Source organism: Geotrypetes seraphini, chromosome 6, assembly GCF_902459505.1.
Source record: "Geotrypetes seraphini chromosome 6, aGeoSer1.1, whole genome shotgun sequence".
Taxonomy (NCBI): Eukaryota; Metazoa; Chordata; class Amphibia; order Gymnophiona; family Dermophiidae; genus Geotrypetes; species Geotrypetes seraphini.
In genome coordinates, this window is record NC_047089.1 from 3,097,990 (window position 1) to 3,115,433 (window position 17,444).

The following is a 17,444-nucleotide window of genomic DNA, read 5'->3' on the forward strand; positions in this document are numbered from 1 at the left end:
TTGGTCGAACTTTCATCAGGAGGTGGAGCTTCCACATTTCACCATAGGAAGAAGAACAGTGTCTCTTCCAAGAAGTGTCACCTAAACTAAAGCATGAATACAGCATGGATGGCTGAACAGTGCCTCTTCCTCAGAGACTCATGCAAGAGCCACCCCCATATGCCTAAAGCATAAATACAGCACGGATGGCTGACCAATGCCTCTTAGAACCACATGTGTCACCACCATACGCCTAAAGCATGAATACAGCATGGTGGCTGAACAGTGCCTCTTCCTCAGAGCCACATGAGTCGCCCCATAAGCCTAAATGAATACAGCACAAATGGCTGAACAATGCCTCTTCCTCAGAGCCACATGCATCACCCCCATATGCCTAAAGCATGACTACAGCACAGATGGCTGAACAGTGCCTCTTCCTCAGAGCCACATGCATCACCCCCATATGCCTAAAGCATGACTACAGCACAGATGACTGAACAGTGCCTCTTCCTCAGAGCCTCATACAAGAGCCACCCCCATACGCCTAAAGCATGAATACAGCATGGTGGCTGAACAGTGCCTCTTCCTCAGAGCCACATGAGTCGCCCCATACGCCTAAATGAATACAGCACAAATGGCTGAACAATGCCTCTTCCTCAGAGCCACATGCATCACCCCCATATGCCTAAAGCATGACTACAGCACAGATGGCTGAACAGTGCCTCTTCCTCAGAGCCTTATACAAGAGCCACCCCCATACGCCTAAAGCATGAATACAGCACGGATGGCTGAACAGTGCCTCACACCATACACTTAAAGCTACCCAGTTCCAAAAGAGTAGTCTTAATGCATTATCGGACCTACAGTACTGATTTTAATGAGAAGTATAAATATCACACTGTTTAGTAATGAGAATGCTTTTGACTCCTAACTCCTCTCAACTTGGGTTCTGCATGCCTGTCTGTCCAAGTTAGATTGTAAGCTCTTCTGAGTGTGGACTATCTATAAAAGTCAAAATGTACAGCACTGCATACGCCTTTCAGTGCTATATAAGTGATAAGTAGGGTAACCATATGGCTCCAGAAAAGGGAGGACAGATTGAGACATCTGGGTTTTACTTTTACTGAAAGCAATGGATGTAAGTAAGGAGGACAGATAGAGACATCTAGGCTTTTACTTCTATTAAAACCAAGGGAAATAAAAACCGGATGTCTCAATCCGTCCTCCTTTTTCTGGAGCCTAATTAGTAGTACAAGTTCAAAACCTAGGCTGGTCAATCAGTTCCCCTCCTGGAGCTGGTAGCTTGGCAGCTCTGGTTCCAGAAAGGCATGCAGCATTTAAGCCGGCAGGATTAACCCACTGGCCACAGACATTCCACTTGCAAAAGCCTGCTGTACAGGTTGGGCCGGATCAGGGATTCTCAATCCAGTCCTCAGGATACACCCAGCCAGTTGGGTTTGCAAGGTATCCTCAAAGAGCATGAGAGAGGCAGATCTGAAGTTCCACCTCATATTTGTTGTGGATATCCTGAAAGCCCAAATGGCTGGGAGTGTCCCAAGGTCTGGGTTGAGAACCAGTACTCTAATCCAGAAATAACAGAGCAGCACTTATAGGGGTCCCTTTGTTATCTGAAATTACAGGGGAATGTGAAGCATATAGATAGGTAACTAAAATGTCATTAATGATCACAGACTAAAGAGCAATGAAAGCAATTAGGTGGAAAAGCTTGTCCTTGAATACAAACAGGCCAGGCTCTTGATTAAGTGCTCTCAGCTGAGATGCACCAGTTTTCTAATTTACAAGGCAATTCCCTTGTCAGCACTATGGGCAGGCATTAATTCACACCAGAAAGTAGTTATTGTGCTTGAGTGCCCCCAGCCCCTAGTGCAGGTGTAATGGCAGCCAAGAGAGGTCTGAGAAAGGCCAATTTCTCTTCAGAAGAGGTGGCCATGCTGGTGGAAGAGATCACAAAATGTGCAAGGCACCTGTTCAGACCAGCATCCAGCCGAGCACACATCTTCCATATGCAGAAGCTATGGAGGAACATATGTCACAGGCTGAATGCCACTCACCATCATTACCGGGATAGTGAGGACTTGCGCACGAAATGGAGGGAGCTGAAAAGGAAGGTGAGCTTTAAGCAAGCTTGTATTGCAAAAAAGAGGTCTTCAAAGCAGCTCTCGCTCACTCAAGTGGAGCAACAGATCCTAAAGATCATGGCTGATACCTCCTTATCCGAGTATAACTGTCTGGATACGTCTAGCTCTGCAGTTTCCAAAAGTAAGTTACGGTAATTCTCAAAGTTGAAGCTATCTGCATTTCTATGTATTTTCCTCTGATAGACCAGTCTTGTAGCTGATAGATATGAGAATCCTTGTGTGGTTTTCAGTGCTTCGCTCTCTCCATAGCACAATTTTTGCTGCAATAGGTATTGCTATTCCTAGACTTGGCAACTTATTGTTACATCAGAAAGTTAGGGCTTTCCAAACCTGTTGTAGGACACCCTCTGTAGCCAATCAAGTTTTTTTCAGGATATCCACTATGAATATGCATGAGAAAAACTTGAGTATTCTCTGTCTCCACTACATAGACTTATTTGATGCCTTATTTTACAGTGGGATAGCCTTTGAAAACATGACTGGCTGTGGGGTCTTCACCATGGTCTAATACTTAAGTATTTCATAGGCTGCCTTAGATTACCTTCTGAAGGCTCCAGGTGACTAACCTTAGAGCAGGGATCTCAAAGTCCCTCCTCGAGGGCTGCAATCCAGTCGGGTTTTCAGGATTTCCCCAATGAATATGCATTGAAAGCAGTGCATGCAAATAGATCTCACGGCATATTCATTGGGGAAATCCTGAAAACCCGACTGGATTCCGGCCCTCGAGGAGGGACTTAGAGTATTAAAGTAGTATATTGTTTTTCTCTTTCTGACCTCTCCCAGTATGGAATTGGTGAGGTTCCCAGTCCTGCGCTTCAAGTGCACACTGATATAGAGGGTCCAGTGCTGTTATCTTGGAAGCACTGATGTCAGTAACAGCCATATTCTCTCTTACCTTTAAGCTGTGGGGAAACTAATAAATGGTTTGATACAAGTGGTTTACTATACTTTTCCTCCCCATAGGAGAGGAAAGCACAGTCCCACAGGAGCTGCTGTCTTGTTTAAGTAATGTAGTCCAGCAGGAGGACCTAAAGCCAGACCTGGAGGAGCAGCAGCAACAACCAGGTTCCACAAAGGGATGGCCTGTGCAAGACGAATTCCTATCTCAAGGAGCAATTGACTTGATGGAGGCATGTGAGCCCATGGCAGAGAATAAGCCACAGTGCAGCTATCGGACTCCAGCTCGAAAGGAAGAGAGCCGAAGCCAGGCCAGAGTTGCAGCATCTTTGCCCAGTGCCTGTGCAACTATCCAGCAGCTCAGTTCACAGAATGACCGTATTGTGGATCTGTTAGGGTTGGTGAAGGGTGAATTGAGCAGAATTGGGGACATAATGGAAATAATGTTAGAACAGATGATGTCGTCCCAGCGTAGCATATCTGTTCCTTCTCCCACTCTGATCCCACTTGCAGATGTTCTAGAGCTCTTGGCCAAACTACAACCCCCTTCCACAATTACCTCCAATGTAGTCCATCTGCGACAGAGTGCTAGACTCCAGCACAGCAGAGAGCCACTGGTGGGTGTGAGAAAACGTGGCCGTCCACGCAAACACCCACTCCTGTAATTGTAAAGTGTAAATAAAGAGAGCCCTCACGCGTTCAAACTGTCTTCCTCTATGAAGAAAGCCTGATCTGTGTGGATCTGGCACAGTTGCCTAGCCATCTGTACTTCTGTGGATGTCCAGCAGTGCTGTGTAAGCTCACTGGAGCAGGGAGTTTATTGAAGTAGATAGCTGAAGCTCTGTGCACTAGTGACTTGCTCATGACCATAACAAGCCTTCATGACTGAAATAGTATTTGAGTTTACGTCACCAGGTGCGTATATAGGTCCTGAGAAATTAAATTTGACCCTTGGCTCCCTTCCCTTAGAGAGAATGTAGGAAAGTCACAGGCGTGTGTGTGGGGTGGGGGGGGGGGAGAGGAGGGGGGTTGAGCTGTCCCAGGCCCATGTTTGGAGGAGCCTGTAACTAGCTGGTTGGGGAGACAGGGCTGTAAGCTCTGAACTCCTCTTCCTTCCTTCAGTGTTGCACTAGGGCTTGCTGAGAGAAGGGAGCAATGCTTAGCTAGACAGAGGCTGCCTGTATTAAACATGTATAAGTAAAAGTTGGGGTTGTAGTCTTGGTGCACTGCAAGTGAGCATAAGTGCAACTAATTTATAGCTTATCACCTTCCCCTCTGCCCAGAAGTGGAGGGGCTGATGGGTTTTAGTTTATGATGGGAGCTCAAGGAAGCAAGTTGGGACTACAACTCCCACAATGCATCAGGACTGCAGCGCTAAACCCAAGAATGGCTGAATCGTTACTTCAGATCACTTTTTGTGGGGTTCTTGAGCCAGTCTTTGTGACACACCCAGCAACTCTTATTTTAAAGAGATCTTCAATGTCTACGAATTAGGGTTTGGCATATTCTGCCTCCATTGGCTATAACTCTATCTTATGCGTATTTGTTATGGGCATTCTGAAAACAGTCAGTCTAAGAACTGCTTTAATGGCACAAATGCTGCTGCCTGTGTGTCCCCTCCAAGCAATGGCGCTATGGTGATTCCTAGCATGAATGTACAAAATAATCATTAGAAAAGAGTATAATTTGGAAGAGGCTCTCTAAACAATCCAGTCCATGCTGTTTTCTATAGCAGTGAGGGAAAATAGGCTGTCATTCAACTCATTTGTCATGCCGTTTCCTGTCTAGTTTCAGAGAACTTTAGTCATGTAACATAATCCATTTAGCAGGTAAGCTAAAACCCAACTCCAGGACAGAAGGAACCCCCTCATCCTGTCCTCCCTGCTCTCACACAACCCGACTGGAATACAGCTCTTGAGGACCAGAGTTCCCTACCCCTGCTCTAGAGCAGTGGTTCCCAACCCTGTCCTGGAGGACCACCAGCCCAATCGGGGTTTCAGGCTAGCCCTAATGAATATGCATGAGAGAGATTTGCATATAATGGAAGTGGCATGCATGCAAAACCACTCCATGCATATTCATTAGGGCTATCCTGAAAATCCGATTGGACTGGTGGTCCTCCAGAACAGGGTTGGGAACCACTGCTTTAACACTCCCACTTATTCTCTAGAGCAGGGGTAGGGAACTCTGGTCCTCGAGAGCTGTATTTCAGTTGGGTTTTCAGGATTTCCCTAATGAATATGCATGAGATCTATGTGCATGCACTGCTTTAAATGCATATTCATTGGGGAAATCCTGAAAACCTGACTGGAATACATCTATTGAGGATTTTCCCAATGAATATGCATGAGATCTATGTGCATGCACTGCTTTAAATGCATATTCATTGGGGAAATCCTGAAAACCCGACTGGCATACAGCTCTTGAGGACCAGAGTTCCCTACCCCTGCTCTAGAGCCTAGGGCAGTGGTTCCCAACCCTGTCCTGGAGGACCACCAGGCCAGTCGGGTTTTCAGGATAGCCCTACTGAATATGCATGAAGTAGGTTTGCATGCCTGGCACCTCCATTATATGCAGATCTGTCTCGTGCATATTCAGTAGGGCTATCCTGAAAAACTGACTGGCCTGGTGGTCCTCCAGGACAGGGTTGGGAACCACTGGCCTAAGGTGCCCAAGGCCAGGCCTGTTCCTTGTATTATGTCAGGGATCTTAAAGTCCCTCCTTGAGGGCCTCAATCCAGTCGGTTTTCTTGATTTCCCCAATGAATATGCATGAGATCTAGGTGCATGCACTGCTTTCAATGCATATTCATTGAGGAAATCCTGAAAACCCGACTGGATTGCGGCCCTTGAGGAGGGGACTTTGACATTCCTGGTTTAGATTGTAAGCTCTTTTGAGCAGGGACTGTCTTCTTTGTGACAGGGCCATGTATGTCTGGTAGTGCTATAGAAATCGTTAATAGTAGGTTTCACATAACAAATCTTTACATACCGCGAAAGCAAACTGATGGACTGGGAAGTGCTCTGTACGTCCAGGACTGGGTGGCAGTTAGAAAGCAACAGAATCCTAGCGAACCTCAGGTCACTCTGGGGCACAAGAGTTTGCTCCTAATGCAGCCTCAGAGAGATACAGAGACAGCTTTCCAGGACGGGTCGTAGAATTCAACACTTCACAGCTAAAGCATGCTTTCATAGACCTTTACATGGGAATTTATTCCTAATGCTGGGGCATTTTTCACACCTCAGCAAAAACTAAGCCTTTTTTTTGTAGCTGAAAGATTTTCTTCATTAACATTGTGGCCCTTTGTATTCCTTGAAATTAGCACATTCTTGCAAAGGGAATACATAGTAACATAGTAGATGACGGCAGATAAAGACCTGAATGGTCCATCTAGTCTGCCCAACCTGATTCAATTTAAATTTTTTAATTTTTTCTTCTTTGCTTTACCCAGTACTGTGCTGATGTATATTGACTGACTTAGAAAAAAAAAATATAAAGAAATATAGCGCTCAAGGCCTTTTTGTATCCACTGAAGAATGCAGGTCTTATACATAGACCTAGTGCAGAGGTACTAGTCACCCCCAGTTCATGGACCTTTTGCTGCTACCCCCAACTTATTTCCTGATCCAAAAGGTCAGCATTATACAATACACACAGTCAAAGCATGTGGGTGGGGGGCTCAGAACTGCCTGCTGCTGATCTGAAGCAGGAATACATTTATGGTACCACCTTTAGACAGATGAGGAAAAGTGGTGGATAGCTGTAGCAGAAGCGCCTGCTCTATGAACAACATTACACTACTGCTTGACTTCCACTCTGTATGCCTCCATTATGCTTTTCAGCCCGTTCTCTGCTCCCTATGTTACCAAACTATGTATGTGGCCCTCTGTACACCTTATACTTAGATCCACTGCCTATGGAATCTGTGCACTTCTCCTTGATGAAATTTCTTAGCCTTTAATATTGTATCTAAGTTCCCTCTGTTTTCTGTAACCCCACCGGTCCTTCTGTTACCCCGCTCTCTGAGACTGAGTTTGTTCTACTGTTACCCACCCTGAGATTTCTGGGACGGTGGGAAATAAATCAAAATAAATAAATGTGCAGGATCTCTCACACGTTGAGACCTATTTTCCACTCATCACAGCTTCAATACCAGTGCACTAATCTTATCACTGCTTTCATGAGTGGTGAGCCTTTAGAGAAGTAAACCAAGTGGCCCACCCAGTAGGAAGAAATCTGAGCACATCTTCCTTTTGCCCTGTCCCGTTTCCCTATACTATAAGTGCATGAGCTTAAATCTGATACACACACATTTAACTGCTGCATGGAAGACAATATTCAACTAAAAAAAATGTACCCAGATTGTGGCCCACTTTCTGGACACTCCAAAGAAAAGCCAACAGGATTTCATGCTACCTTGATTCATTCGCAAAACAATACTATGCTTAAATCATTCTAGAGTTAGAGCTTGATGTAACAACTGACAAATCACACTCCTTGGCATCCCTATCCTACCCAATTGCTCAGGTTCACATAGTACAGAGATCTCAAAGTCCCTCCTTGAGGGCCGCAATCCAGTTGGGTTTTCAAGATTTCCTCAATGAATATCTCCCATCACTCTAACCACCACCCAATGAGTTCCCAACCAACGACTTCGGAAACACCCATCTATACTATCTCTTTGTCTGTGACCTAAAATGTACTGTAACTCTTCTACATTACACCTGATTTAAACGATCGAATTGCCAAGTATTACCTCTGCAAAATGCATTATCTTCTGTTATATGTAATAACTTCTGTGATAAGTATTATCTTCTGTGAACTTGAAGTATCATAACTCTTTACTGTTACTGTAATATACTCCTATCCTGAAATGTAATTCTACTGGAACTGCCCAGATATCTTCCATAATGTAATCCGCCTAGAACCGCAAGGCACAGGCGGAATAGAAATCCCTAATGTAATGTAATGTAATGTAATGAATATGTATTGAAAGCAGTGCATGCACATAGATCTCATGCATATAAATTGGGGAAATCAAGAAAACTCGACTGGATTGCGGCCCTCAAGGCTAATCTTATGTTCAAACATTTGCCAAGTATGAGCCACTGCTGAGGTTGACTCTGAGGCACTGAGGCATTATGACATCACAATCTCAGCTCTGGAATGTTGCTCTCTTTGGGTTTTGGCCAGGTACTGGGGACCTGGATTGGCCACGTGAGAACGGGCTACTGGGTTTGATGGACCATTGGTCTGATCCACTAAGGCTAATCTTATGTTCTAACATGTGCCAAGTATAGGCCATTGTGACATCACTGCTGAGGTTGACTCTGAGGCACTGTGGAATGAGGCATTATGACGTCACAATCTCAGCTATGGAATGTTGCTCTCCTTGGGGTTCCGGAATCTTGCTATTCTTTGAGATGCTGGAATGTTGCTTCTCGTTTGGTTTTGGCCACGTGAGAATGGGCTACTGGGCTTGATGGACCGTTGGTCTGACCCAGTAGGGCAACTCTTATGTTCTTATGTGAGTCAAGTCTTTGTGACATCACTGCTGAGGTTGTCTGTGTGGAATAAGGCATTATGACGTCACAATCTCTGCTTTGGGTGGTGGCCACGTGAGAACGGAAGGCTATTCTTCAGTTCTTAAGGCTTGACGGACAGGCCTGGGGGGCAGCTGGATGAAAGGAACGGAGTCTGGACTGGGCAGTGGAGGAGAGCTATTGAGAAGCCAGGGAAGTGCCCCTATGGGCCGGATCCAGCCATTCGGCTTTGACCGCGACTGCGCGCGAGGAGAGGACGGAGGCGCGGGGCGGAAATGACGCGCGGCCGTCTGGGGGTTGTAGTGCGCGCGCGCGGCAGGAAGGGGGCGGGGCCTGCCCGGAGGAGCTCTGGGTAAGGGCAGAGCCGGGGCTTCGCCAAGCGGCGGCGGCGGCTGCTGCTGGGGCGCGCGGTGAGTGGAGGCGGGGCTTATGCGTGACAGCAGGGGGGAGGGGCGCTGCGCGAGCCTCGCAGGACTCTGTTGCCCCCTCCCCCCCCCCCAGGAAGGAGGAACTTGACTCCTCTGCTGCCTGACTGGAGGGGGAGGGGTTGGCCTGACAGGGCTGGGCTGGGGGTCTCCAGTGAGGAAGCTCCTGCACCTGAATGGATCTGCAGCTCCAGGCTCGGGATTGGGTGCCAGCTAGACCCAGGCCACTGCTCGTGAGGGGTCATTTCTGGTGGGTTCCTTTAGGCCACAGGGATCTCAAAGTCCCTCCTGGAGTCGGGTTTTCAGGATTTCCCCAATGAATCTGCATGAGATCTATGTGCATGCACTGCTTTCAATGCATATTCATTGGGGAAATCCTGAAAACCCCACTCAAGGAGGGATTTTGACACCCCTGCCCCTTGGAGGGTTCCCATAGAGCAAGGGTGTCAAAGTCCCTCCTGGAGGGCCGCAATCCAGTCGGGTTTTCAGGATTTCCCCAGTGAATATGCATTGAAAGCAGTACATGCACATAGATCTCATGCAGATTCATTGGGGAAATCCTGAAAACCCGACTCAAGGAGGGACTTTGAGACCCCTGCCCCTTGGAGGGTTCCCATAGAGCAAGGGTGTCAAAGTCCCTCCTGGAGGGCCGCAATCCAGTCGGGTTTTCAGGATTTCCCCAGTGAATATGCATTGAAAGCAGTGCATGCACATAGATCTCATGCAGATTCATTGGGGAAATCCTGAAAACCCGACTCAAGGAGGGACTTTGAGACCCCTGCCCCTTGGAGGGTTCCCATAGAGCAAGGGTGTCAAAGTCCCTCCTGGAGGGCTGCAATCCAGTCGGGTTTTCAGGATTTCCCCAGTGAATATGCATTGAAAGCAGTACATGCACATAGATCTCATGCAGATTCATTGGGGAAATCCTGAAAACCCCACTCAAGGAGGGACTTTGAGACCCCTGCCCCTTGGAGGGTTCCCATAGAGCAAGGGTGTCAAAGTCCCTCCTGGAGGGCCGCAATCCAGTCGGGTTTTCAGGATTTCCCCAGTGAATATGCATTGAAAGCAGTACATGCACATAGATCTCATGCAGATTCATTGGGGAAATCCTGAAAACCCGACTCAAGGAGGGACTTTGAGACCCCTGCCCCTTGGAGGGTTCCCATAGAGCAAGGGTGTCAAAGTCCCTCCTGGAGGGCCGCAATCCAGTCGGGTTTTCAGGATTTCCCCAGTGAATATGCATTGAAAGCAGTGCATGCACATAGATCTCATGCAGATTCATTGGGGAAATCCTGAAAACCCGACTCAAGGAGGGACTTTGAGACCCCTGCCCCTTGGAGGGTTCCCATAGAGCAAGGGTGTCAAAGTCCCTCCTGGAGGGCTGCAATCCAGTCGGGTTTTCAGGATTTCCCCAGTGAATATGCATTGAAAGCAGTACATGCACATAGATCTCATGCAGATTCATTGGGGAAATCCTGAAAACCCCACTCAAGGAGGGACTTTGAGACCCCTGCCCCTTGGAGGGTTCCCATAGAGCAAGGGTGTCAAAGTCCCTCCTGGAGGGCCGCAATCCAGTCGGGTTTTCAGGATTTCCCCAGTGAATATGCATTGAAAGGAGTACATGCACATAGATCTCATGCAGATTCATTGGGGAATTCCTGAAAACCCGACTCAAGGAGGGACTTTGAGACCCCTGCCCCTTGGAGGGTTCCCATAGAGCAAGGGTGTCAAAGTCCCTCCTGGAGGGCCGCAATCCAGTCGGGTTTTCAGGATTTCCCCAATGAATATGCATAACAGCAGCACGTTCCCTCTTCTAATACCCACCTCAGTGCTCTCCCTGGCTACATATCACATATGTCTCCTTGTAATTATATTTACTCAGCACAAACAGCCTTCTGCTTCCATGCCATACTGATTCTTGTATCCTGCAAATGTCGACTCACATAATATACAGAGGTATTTACCACATGTACATAAATACGTTGTGACAGATCAGTGTGGTTAAGAGAATAGATGTATTTTCAGTGCCTTCCTGAATTGGAAGTGTGTGCTGCAGGTCCACCCATCCTCTCTCAGGGAGCATGCAGGAGCTGTAGGAGAGGAAGAGTTCGGAGTACAACCTCTTAATCTATCTCCACTCCATTCCCATCATGCAGAGAAGAGGAGGACCTGGGTAAGGTTGAGCAGAGTAGAGAAACATTTATGTGCTGCCTAATCCAACCCCTTGCCTCACATACTAGCAGTTGGCACACAGAGACTTTTGAGGTGTCTCTGGAGATCTGTAAACTCAGAATCCTGAGGAATGTAACTTAGGCCTGTGACAGAAGCCTCATGGAACCTCAAAACTGCAGGGTAACAGGGAAAGCTGTGCTTTGGGAGAAAGGTAAGTGTCTTTTTCTACTGAAAGCATCCCAAAGTGGGATAGGTATCACAAGTATTAAAAGTAAACAACATCTTCCCACAGAAGCACAGCAGATGAGGGGAGGGAACACGAGAGCTATAGAGACAAGTGCAAGTCTATGAAGAGAGAAGGCAGAGGTGCAGGCCAGGCATCCTTAGAAAAAGGGCTGAGCCATCAGAAGGGGAGATGAGGGTCATGCCATCAGAAGGAGATTGGGCGTAGGTGAAGGTGTGCAGACTGCAAAGAATGCGGGCCTGGATGAAGTATTTATTTCACCTGGGTGATTTTCAAGTTGGGATGTATATATTATAAAGTTGCTTTTGCTGTTGCCCCATCATATCTTGTTGATAGATTTGTTATCGTGACACATGAGAGGAGTAGAAAATCTCACGCCCTATTTACGTTTCCTTCAGCAAAGGGCTGTAAAAGCAAGAAACATCATGGGCAAGCTGCTTCCTATGACAAAGATTTCCGTCCATTACTTATTAGATCTATATCTTATAAACATTACAGAAAACTTTGAAAACTTTTCTTTTTTCCAAATTTTTGGCTAGCTAAATTTCTGTGCATCACATTATCTCTGTATTTTCCCATAGCATAATCTTTTGTTGAACTAAAGGTTATGCGGTCTAGAAATTTGGTATTATGTTAAAAAATAACATGAAATAATACATACAATTACAAAAAGTATGTGGTCTTCAGTGTTTCTAAAGATGTAATAGATGTGTTGTGAACTTTTTACAGGACATTGCTGCTAAGAGGCTCATTGGCAGCCAGTGAACTACCAATGACTTACTTGCACTGACCTGCTGAGTCTCTGAGTGATGACTTTACCCCTTCTACTGACCAGCCAGCTCTGTTTCAAATGACTGTCTCTGGATAGGCAATTCCTTGCTTGGCTGTGACAGTAATCTTCATCAATTCGTCTCTCTGCAGTGATGCAGTATCAGAGTAAAGACCTGAATGGTCTATCCCAGTGGTCTCAAACTCAAACCCTTTCCAGAGCCACATTTTGGATTTGTCGGTACTTGGAGGGCTGCAGAAAAATTAGTTCATGTCTTATGAAAGAAATGAGGTAAAACTCTGTATAGTTTATAAATCTTTCCTTTTGGCTAAGTCTTAACCTTTTCCAATCGTAATTATTTTAGCAAAGTTTTGTATTATTCACCGTTATCATTTACGGCTATTGTAAACATAATGTAAATAAGTCTGTAAATTCAAATATTTTATGTTCCTGTCGTGTACTGTATGTCCCATGCCACGGGACATACGATGGTAACAACATTTTTGGAATGTCCCGTCAGCTGGGACACACGATAGGAAATGATTAATAATAACATTGTAATTTATAGCTAAAGAGACGAATGATCAAGAAACTGTTTTATTTTACTTTTGTGATTATGACAAACATACAGAGGGCCTCAAAATAGGACCTGGCAGGCCGCGACTTTGAGACCACTGGTCTATCCAGTCTGACCAACCCTCATTCTTAATTCATGATTGAATTAACACCGTGAACATAAGTTAGCATCTTGAATGCTGCTGAATTAGCTTGCTTTACAACTTGCAAGAAATGCCTGTGGTCTCCTGAGAGGACTGCAAAATTCTAACCATCGTTGGGACACAAGATTATGGCTAGTGCTAGTAGAGCAGTGAGCAGGTTCCTGGAGTAGCTTAGTGGACTATAGAAATGGAGACCCAGGCCCATCTAACTACTACACTTAGGGTGGAATATGTGAGTCTTGCAAAACCTACCCAGATTCCATTGTACCTACACTTGCAGGCATAAGGGCTATTGGTGTGGTGTACAGTTGGGTCCAGTGGGTTTTGGAAGGCTCCCCATACTTTTTATAAGGGAGTTATGGTAAGATGTCTGTCTGGGCCTTTTTCTCGGATGTGTCCCTCTGCAGGGCCAGTCTACTAAAAATGCTGGCCCCTCCTACACCTCAGTGGTTTGTTTTATATGGTTTACTTTTGGATGTGTTTTTTTTCCCGAAAATGGTTCAAAAAGATATATGCACTGAGGACAAGCACATCTGAGAAATGGCCATTTTTGAAACAAAAGATAGGTATTTTTCTGTTTTTAAAATGGTAATATTTGCCACTGAACTTTTGTGCATCTTCCACAAAATGTCCAAATTCAGATTTGGATATCATATCAAAAATGCCCCTCCACATCTATTTTTGTTTTCCACTAGCTCGACTTTCAAAAAAAATCTAGGCATAAATTTACGTCCTATAGTCAAACAAAGGCTTCTACATTTTAATCTAAAAGCTTAAAAGTTATAAGAACATAAGCAGTGCCTCCACTGGGTCAGACCCGAGGTCCATCGTGCCCAGCAGTCCGCTCACGCGGCGGCCCAACAGGTCCAGGATCTGTGTAGTAATCCTCTATACCCCTCAATCCTCTTTTCCAACAGAAAATTGTCCAGTCCCTTCTTGAACCCCAATACCGTACTCTGTCCTATCACGTCCTCTGTTTATATATGTTTAATTTTCTTATGAGCCTAGTGATGAAAATTAGAGCTCCCTGCCCTAAATCTGCTCCTATTACCATCCACATTTTATGCCCCTAAATGTAGGGGTTCAATGACACTTTCCAGTCAATATGTAGCCTTATATGGAAGGCTGAGCCCTAGTGATAGGACTGTGAGCTAAGAGTAGCAGCAGACACAGGCAGAAGCAAAAAGGTGAATGTTGCAGGATGGGGGAGGTTTCTGAGGGGTCTTGTATTTCTGTTGTGGGGCAGGGATGGTTCCAGAGGGATCCTATGCTGTGCTTGGGAGGAGGGTTCACAAAAGAGTTTGTAATGTTTTGAGTTTTGTGCTTTTGTATTGTGTAGCCTGTTTTGGGTACTGGGTTCAGGCCTCGGAGGCAGTGGGAAGTAAATTAACACGACAACCAGATGATGCAGAAAAAGTATATTATATAGGAATCGGTTTTTACAAATATAGAGCACACATTGGATTTAGAGCTGCTTGTGTGTGTATAAGGAAAAGTGGCTGTCCTGAAAATGGCTGAGGAGGGTCTGTGTGTGTATGTGTAAATGTGAAGCGGCTGGAGGAGAAAGAAAGAAGAGAGGGGGTTCCAGTATCTTCCTCTTTCACAATTTGGTATTTGTTTGAAACAATGGTCTTTAATTGACAAAGGGGTGTGACTCTTCTGGAGTCTGTCTGATTATCATATATTATCCCAGGACAAGCAGGCAGCATATTCTTAACGTATGGGTGACGTCACCGACGGAGCCCCGGTACGGACATTTCTCAAGTAGAAAGTTCTAGTTGTCCGCACCGCGCATGCGCGAGTGCCTTCCCGCCCGACGGAGGAGTGCGTGGTCTCCAGTTTCTTCGTTTCCGCGGAGCGAAGAAGACGCATGTGCTTTCAACGGCCGTTGAAAACTCTCTTTTTGCCTTCCCGCTCGCGCTTTTTTTGATCCCTTTTTGATCCTTTTTTCTAATTTCCTTTCGATTTTCATTTAAAAAAAAAACCTCGTGTTTTTTCCTTGTTTTTTCCAACCGGCCCCGGCGGGGCCAGTTGTAATCATACAAGCCTCCGGGTTTGATTTCACAGAGGCCGTGTTTCCCTTCATGCCCCCCCAACCGGGCTTCAAGAAGTGCCAGCGGTGTGCACGCCCGATCTCTCTAACTGACCCACACAATTGGTGCCTCCAGTGTTTGGGTCCAGAGCATCGGGCTGACACCTGCACCCGCTGTGCTACTCTCAAGAAACGCACTCTTAAGAACCGACAAATCCAGCAGAATATACTCTTCGGCACCGGTTCTGCCATGGATCCAGCCCCGGCGTCGACGGCACCGCCTAAATCGGCACCGACCACATCGACACCGCCTGATCCTTCTTCGGGGTCGATAGCGCCAGGTAAGCCGGCTAAGAAGCCTTCCACTTCCCTAGAGCGCCCTCCAGTTACAGCGGCGACCCCGGTCATTCCGGCGTCCCGCCGACCCCGTAAACGCTCCGCTCCGATCTCGGTGAGCGCCTCGTCATCGGCCTCCTCATCGCCGGAGCGTCGAGCAGCACCTATGGTACCCAAGAAAACTAAAACGGTACCGGTGCCCCCATTGGAGGACCGCATCTCGGCCATCCTCCAGGACAAACTACAGGAGCAGCTACAGCAGCAACTCCAACAGCTCCTTCCGACCCTACTGGCACCGCTCCTTCCGGTACCAGACCGGCCCGAGCCTCGCACCATCCCACCGGTGTCCACCCCCTCGGTACCGATGGACACCTCCATACCGGTCTTATCCGCCCAGCCTGAACTTCAGACTTGCACTGCAGAGGACCCCTCCCAGTCCCGGGATCGACTCCGGTAACCTCGGGACCGGGACCGACACCATTCCTCTAGGGACATGGATCGACGCCGGTCTTCATCCCCCGGTACCGTATCCATGCGCTCTGGCAAGTCCCTTTCTAAAACCCGCCATACTGAGCCTGCCATCAGGGACCCAGATTTATGGGAGCAGTCCCTACTCGGTACCGAGGAGGATGCCACTTCTACAGATGAGGAAATCTCCATGGCTGATACCACCTCCAAGCCTGAACAATCCTCCTTCACGAAATTCCTTCGGGAGATGTCATCGGCTCTCTCTATCCCACTAGAGTCCGACTCTAAAAAGTCCCAAGCTTTTTTAGATGCCTTGGACTTCGACCAACCTCCCAAGGAATTTCTCAAACTTCCCGTACATGATATTCTACGGGAAACGTTTTATAAAAATCTGGAAAACCCCCTTACTGTTACCGGGTCATCCCTATTCCGGGCTTTGATAAACCTCAATTGCCCCATGAGAGCCTCCTCGTAGAGTCCACTCTCAAAAAATCCCAGGGCTCCAGTGTTTATGCCTCCACCCCTCCTGGCAGAGAGGGAAAGACAATGGACAAATTTGGAAAGCGCCTGTACCAGAATGCCATGCTGGCTAACAGGGCCAACAACTACACCTTTCATTTTTCCTTTTATATGAAACACCTGGTCCAACAACTTTCTGCCCTGCAAAAATATGTCCCTGAGCGTAAGGTCCCGCTCTTCCAACAACAGATTTCCAACCTCCTTCAGCTCAGGAAATTCATGGTGCGCTCGATTTATGATTCCTTCGAGCTCACTTCCCGAGCCTCCGCAATGGCTGTAGACATGCGACGCCTAGCCTGGCTGAGGGTGTCTGATCTTGATGTGAACCACCAAGACCGCTTCGCCAACGCGCCCTGCCTTGGTGATGAACTTTTTGGTGAGTCTTTAGATTCCACAACACAAAAGCTTTCGGCTCATGAGACCAGATGGGACACCCTCATTAAGCCCAAAAAGAAGACTCCACCTGCACGACCATACAGGCCTCAGTCTTCTTATCAATGTCGATTCTCTGCCAGACCGCTAAATCCTCCTCAGCAGCAATCTCGCCATCCTCGTCCACAACAGCACGCTCAGGCTCGCTCTCAAGCTCACCAAGCGACCAAGCCTCTCCCTCAGACGAAGCCTCCTCAGCCCTTTTGACTCCTTTCTCCAGGGCATAGCCAGTCTCCAACCTTCGTTGCCTCTTCCTCAACCTATCGGAGGCCGTCTCACCATCTTTCTCCAACGCTGGGAGGCCATCACATCAGACCTGTGGGTCCTCAACATCATCCGTCACGGATACTCACTAAGGTTCCAGACTCTTCCATTGGACCATCCTCCCGTAGAGTCTGCTTCTCACTCCTCCCAAACTCCACTCCTCCTCAGGGAGGTCCAATCCCTTCTCCTCCTCAATGCCATCGAAGAAGTTCCACCAGACCAAAGAGGTCAGGGATTTTACTCCCGCTACTTCCTGGTACCCAAGAAAACGGGAGATCTTCGTCCCATCCTAGACCTCAGGAACCTCAACAAGTGTTTGGTCAAGGAAAAGTTCAGAATGCTCTCCCTTGCCACGCTTTATCCTCTTCTATCTCAACACGACTGGCTATGTTCCCTGGACCTCAAGGAGGCCTACACTCACATTCCAATCCATCAGGCCTCACGTCGCTACCTCCGATTCCAGATACTGAATCACCACTATCAGTA

General features: G+C 47.1%; 2 protein-coding genes across 9 annotated transcripts in view; both read left to right on the plus strand.

Moving 5' to 3' along the window:
• Positions 1–1,547: 1,547 nt before the first annotated feature.
• Positions 1,548–4,786, plus strand: LOC117362752. Its single transcript, XM_033949658.1, has 2 exons — positions 1,548–2,259; positions 3,102–4,786. The coding sequence occupies exons 1-2, from the start codon at positions 1,875–1,877 to the stop codon at positions 3,698–3,700; spliced, it is 984 nt and encodes a 327-aa protein (XP_033805549.1). The 5' UTR covers positions 1,548–1,874; the 3' UTR covers positions 3,701–4,786.
• A 4,110-nt stretch (positions 4,787–8,896) lies between these two features.
• LOC117362615 (zinc finger protein 585B-like) overlaps positions 8,897–17,444 on the plus strand; it is a 70,633-nt gene continuing 62,085 nt past the window's right edge. For 5 of the 8 annotated variants that reach the window (XM_033949242.1, XM_033949246.1, XM_033949248.1 and 2 more), the window contains exon 1: positions 8,897–8,988. The gene's annotated coding sequence lies outside the window, so the exon portion shown is untranslated. Of the gene's footprint in view, positions 8,989–10,850; positions 10,960–11,072; positions 11,177–17,444 lie in introns of those variants that run through there. The other 3 variants (XM_033949243.1, XM_033949245.1, XM_033949244.1) reach the window with 3 other exon arrangements.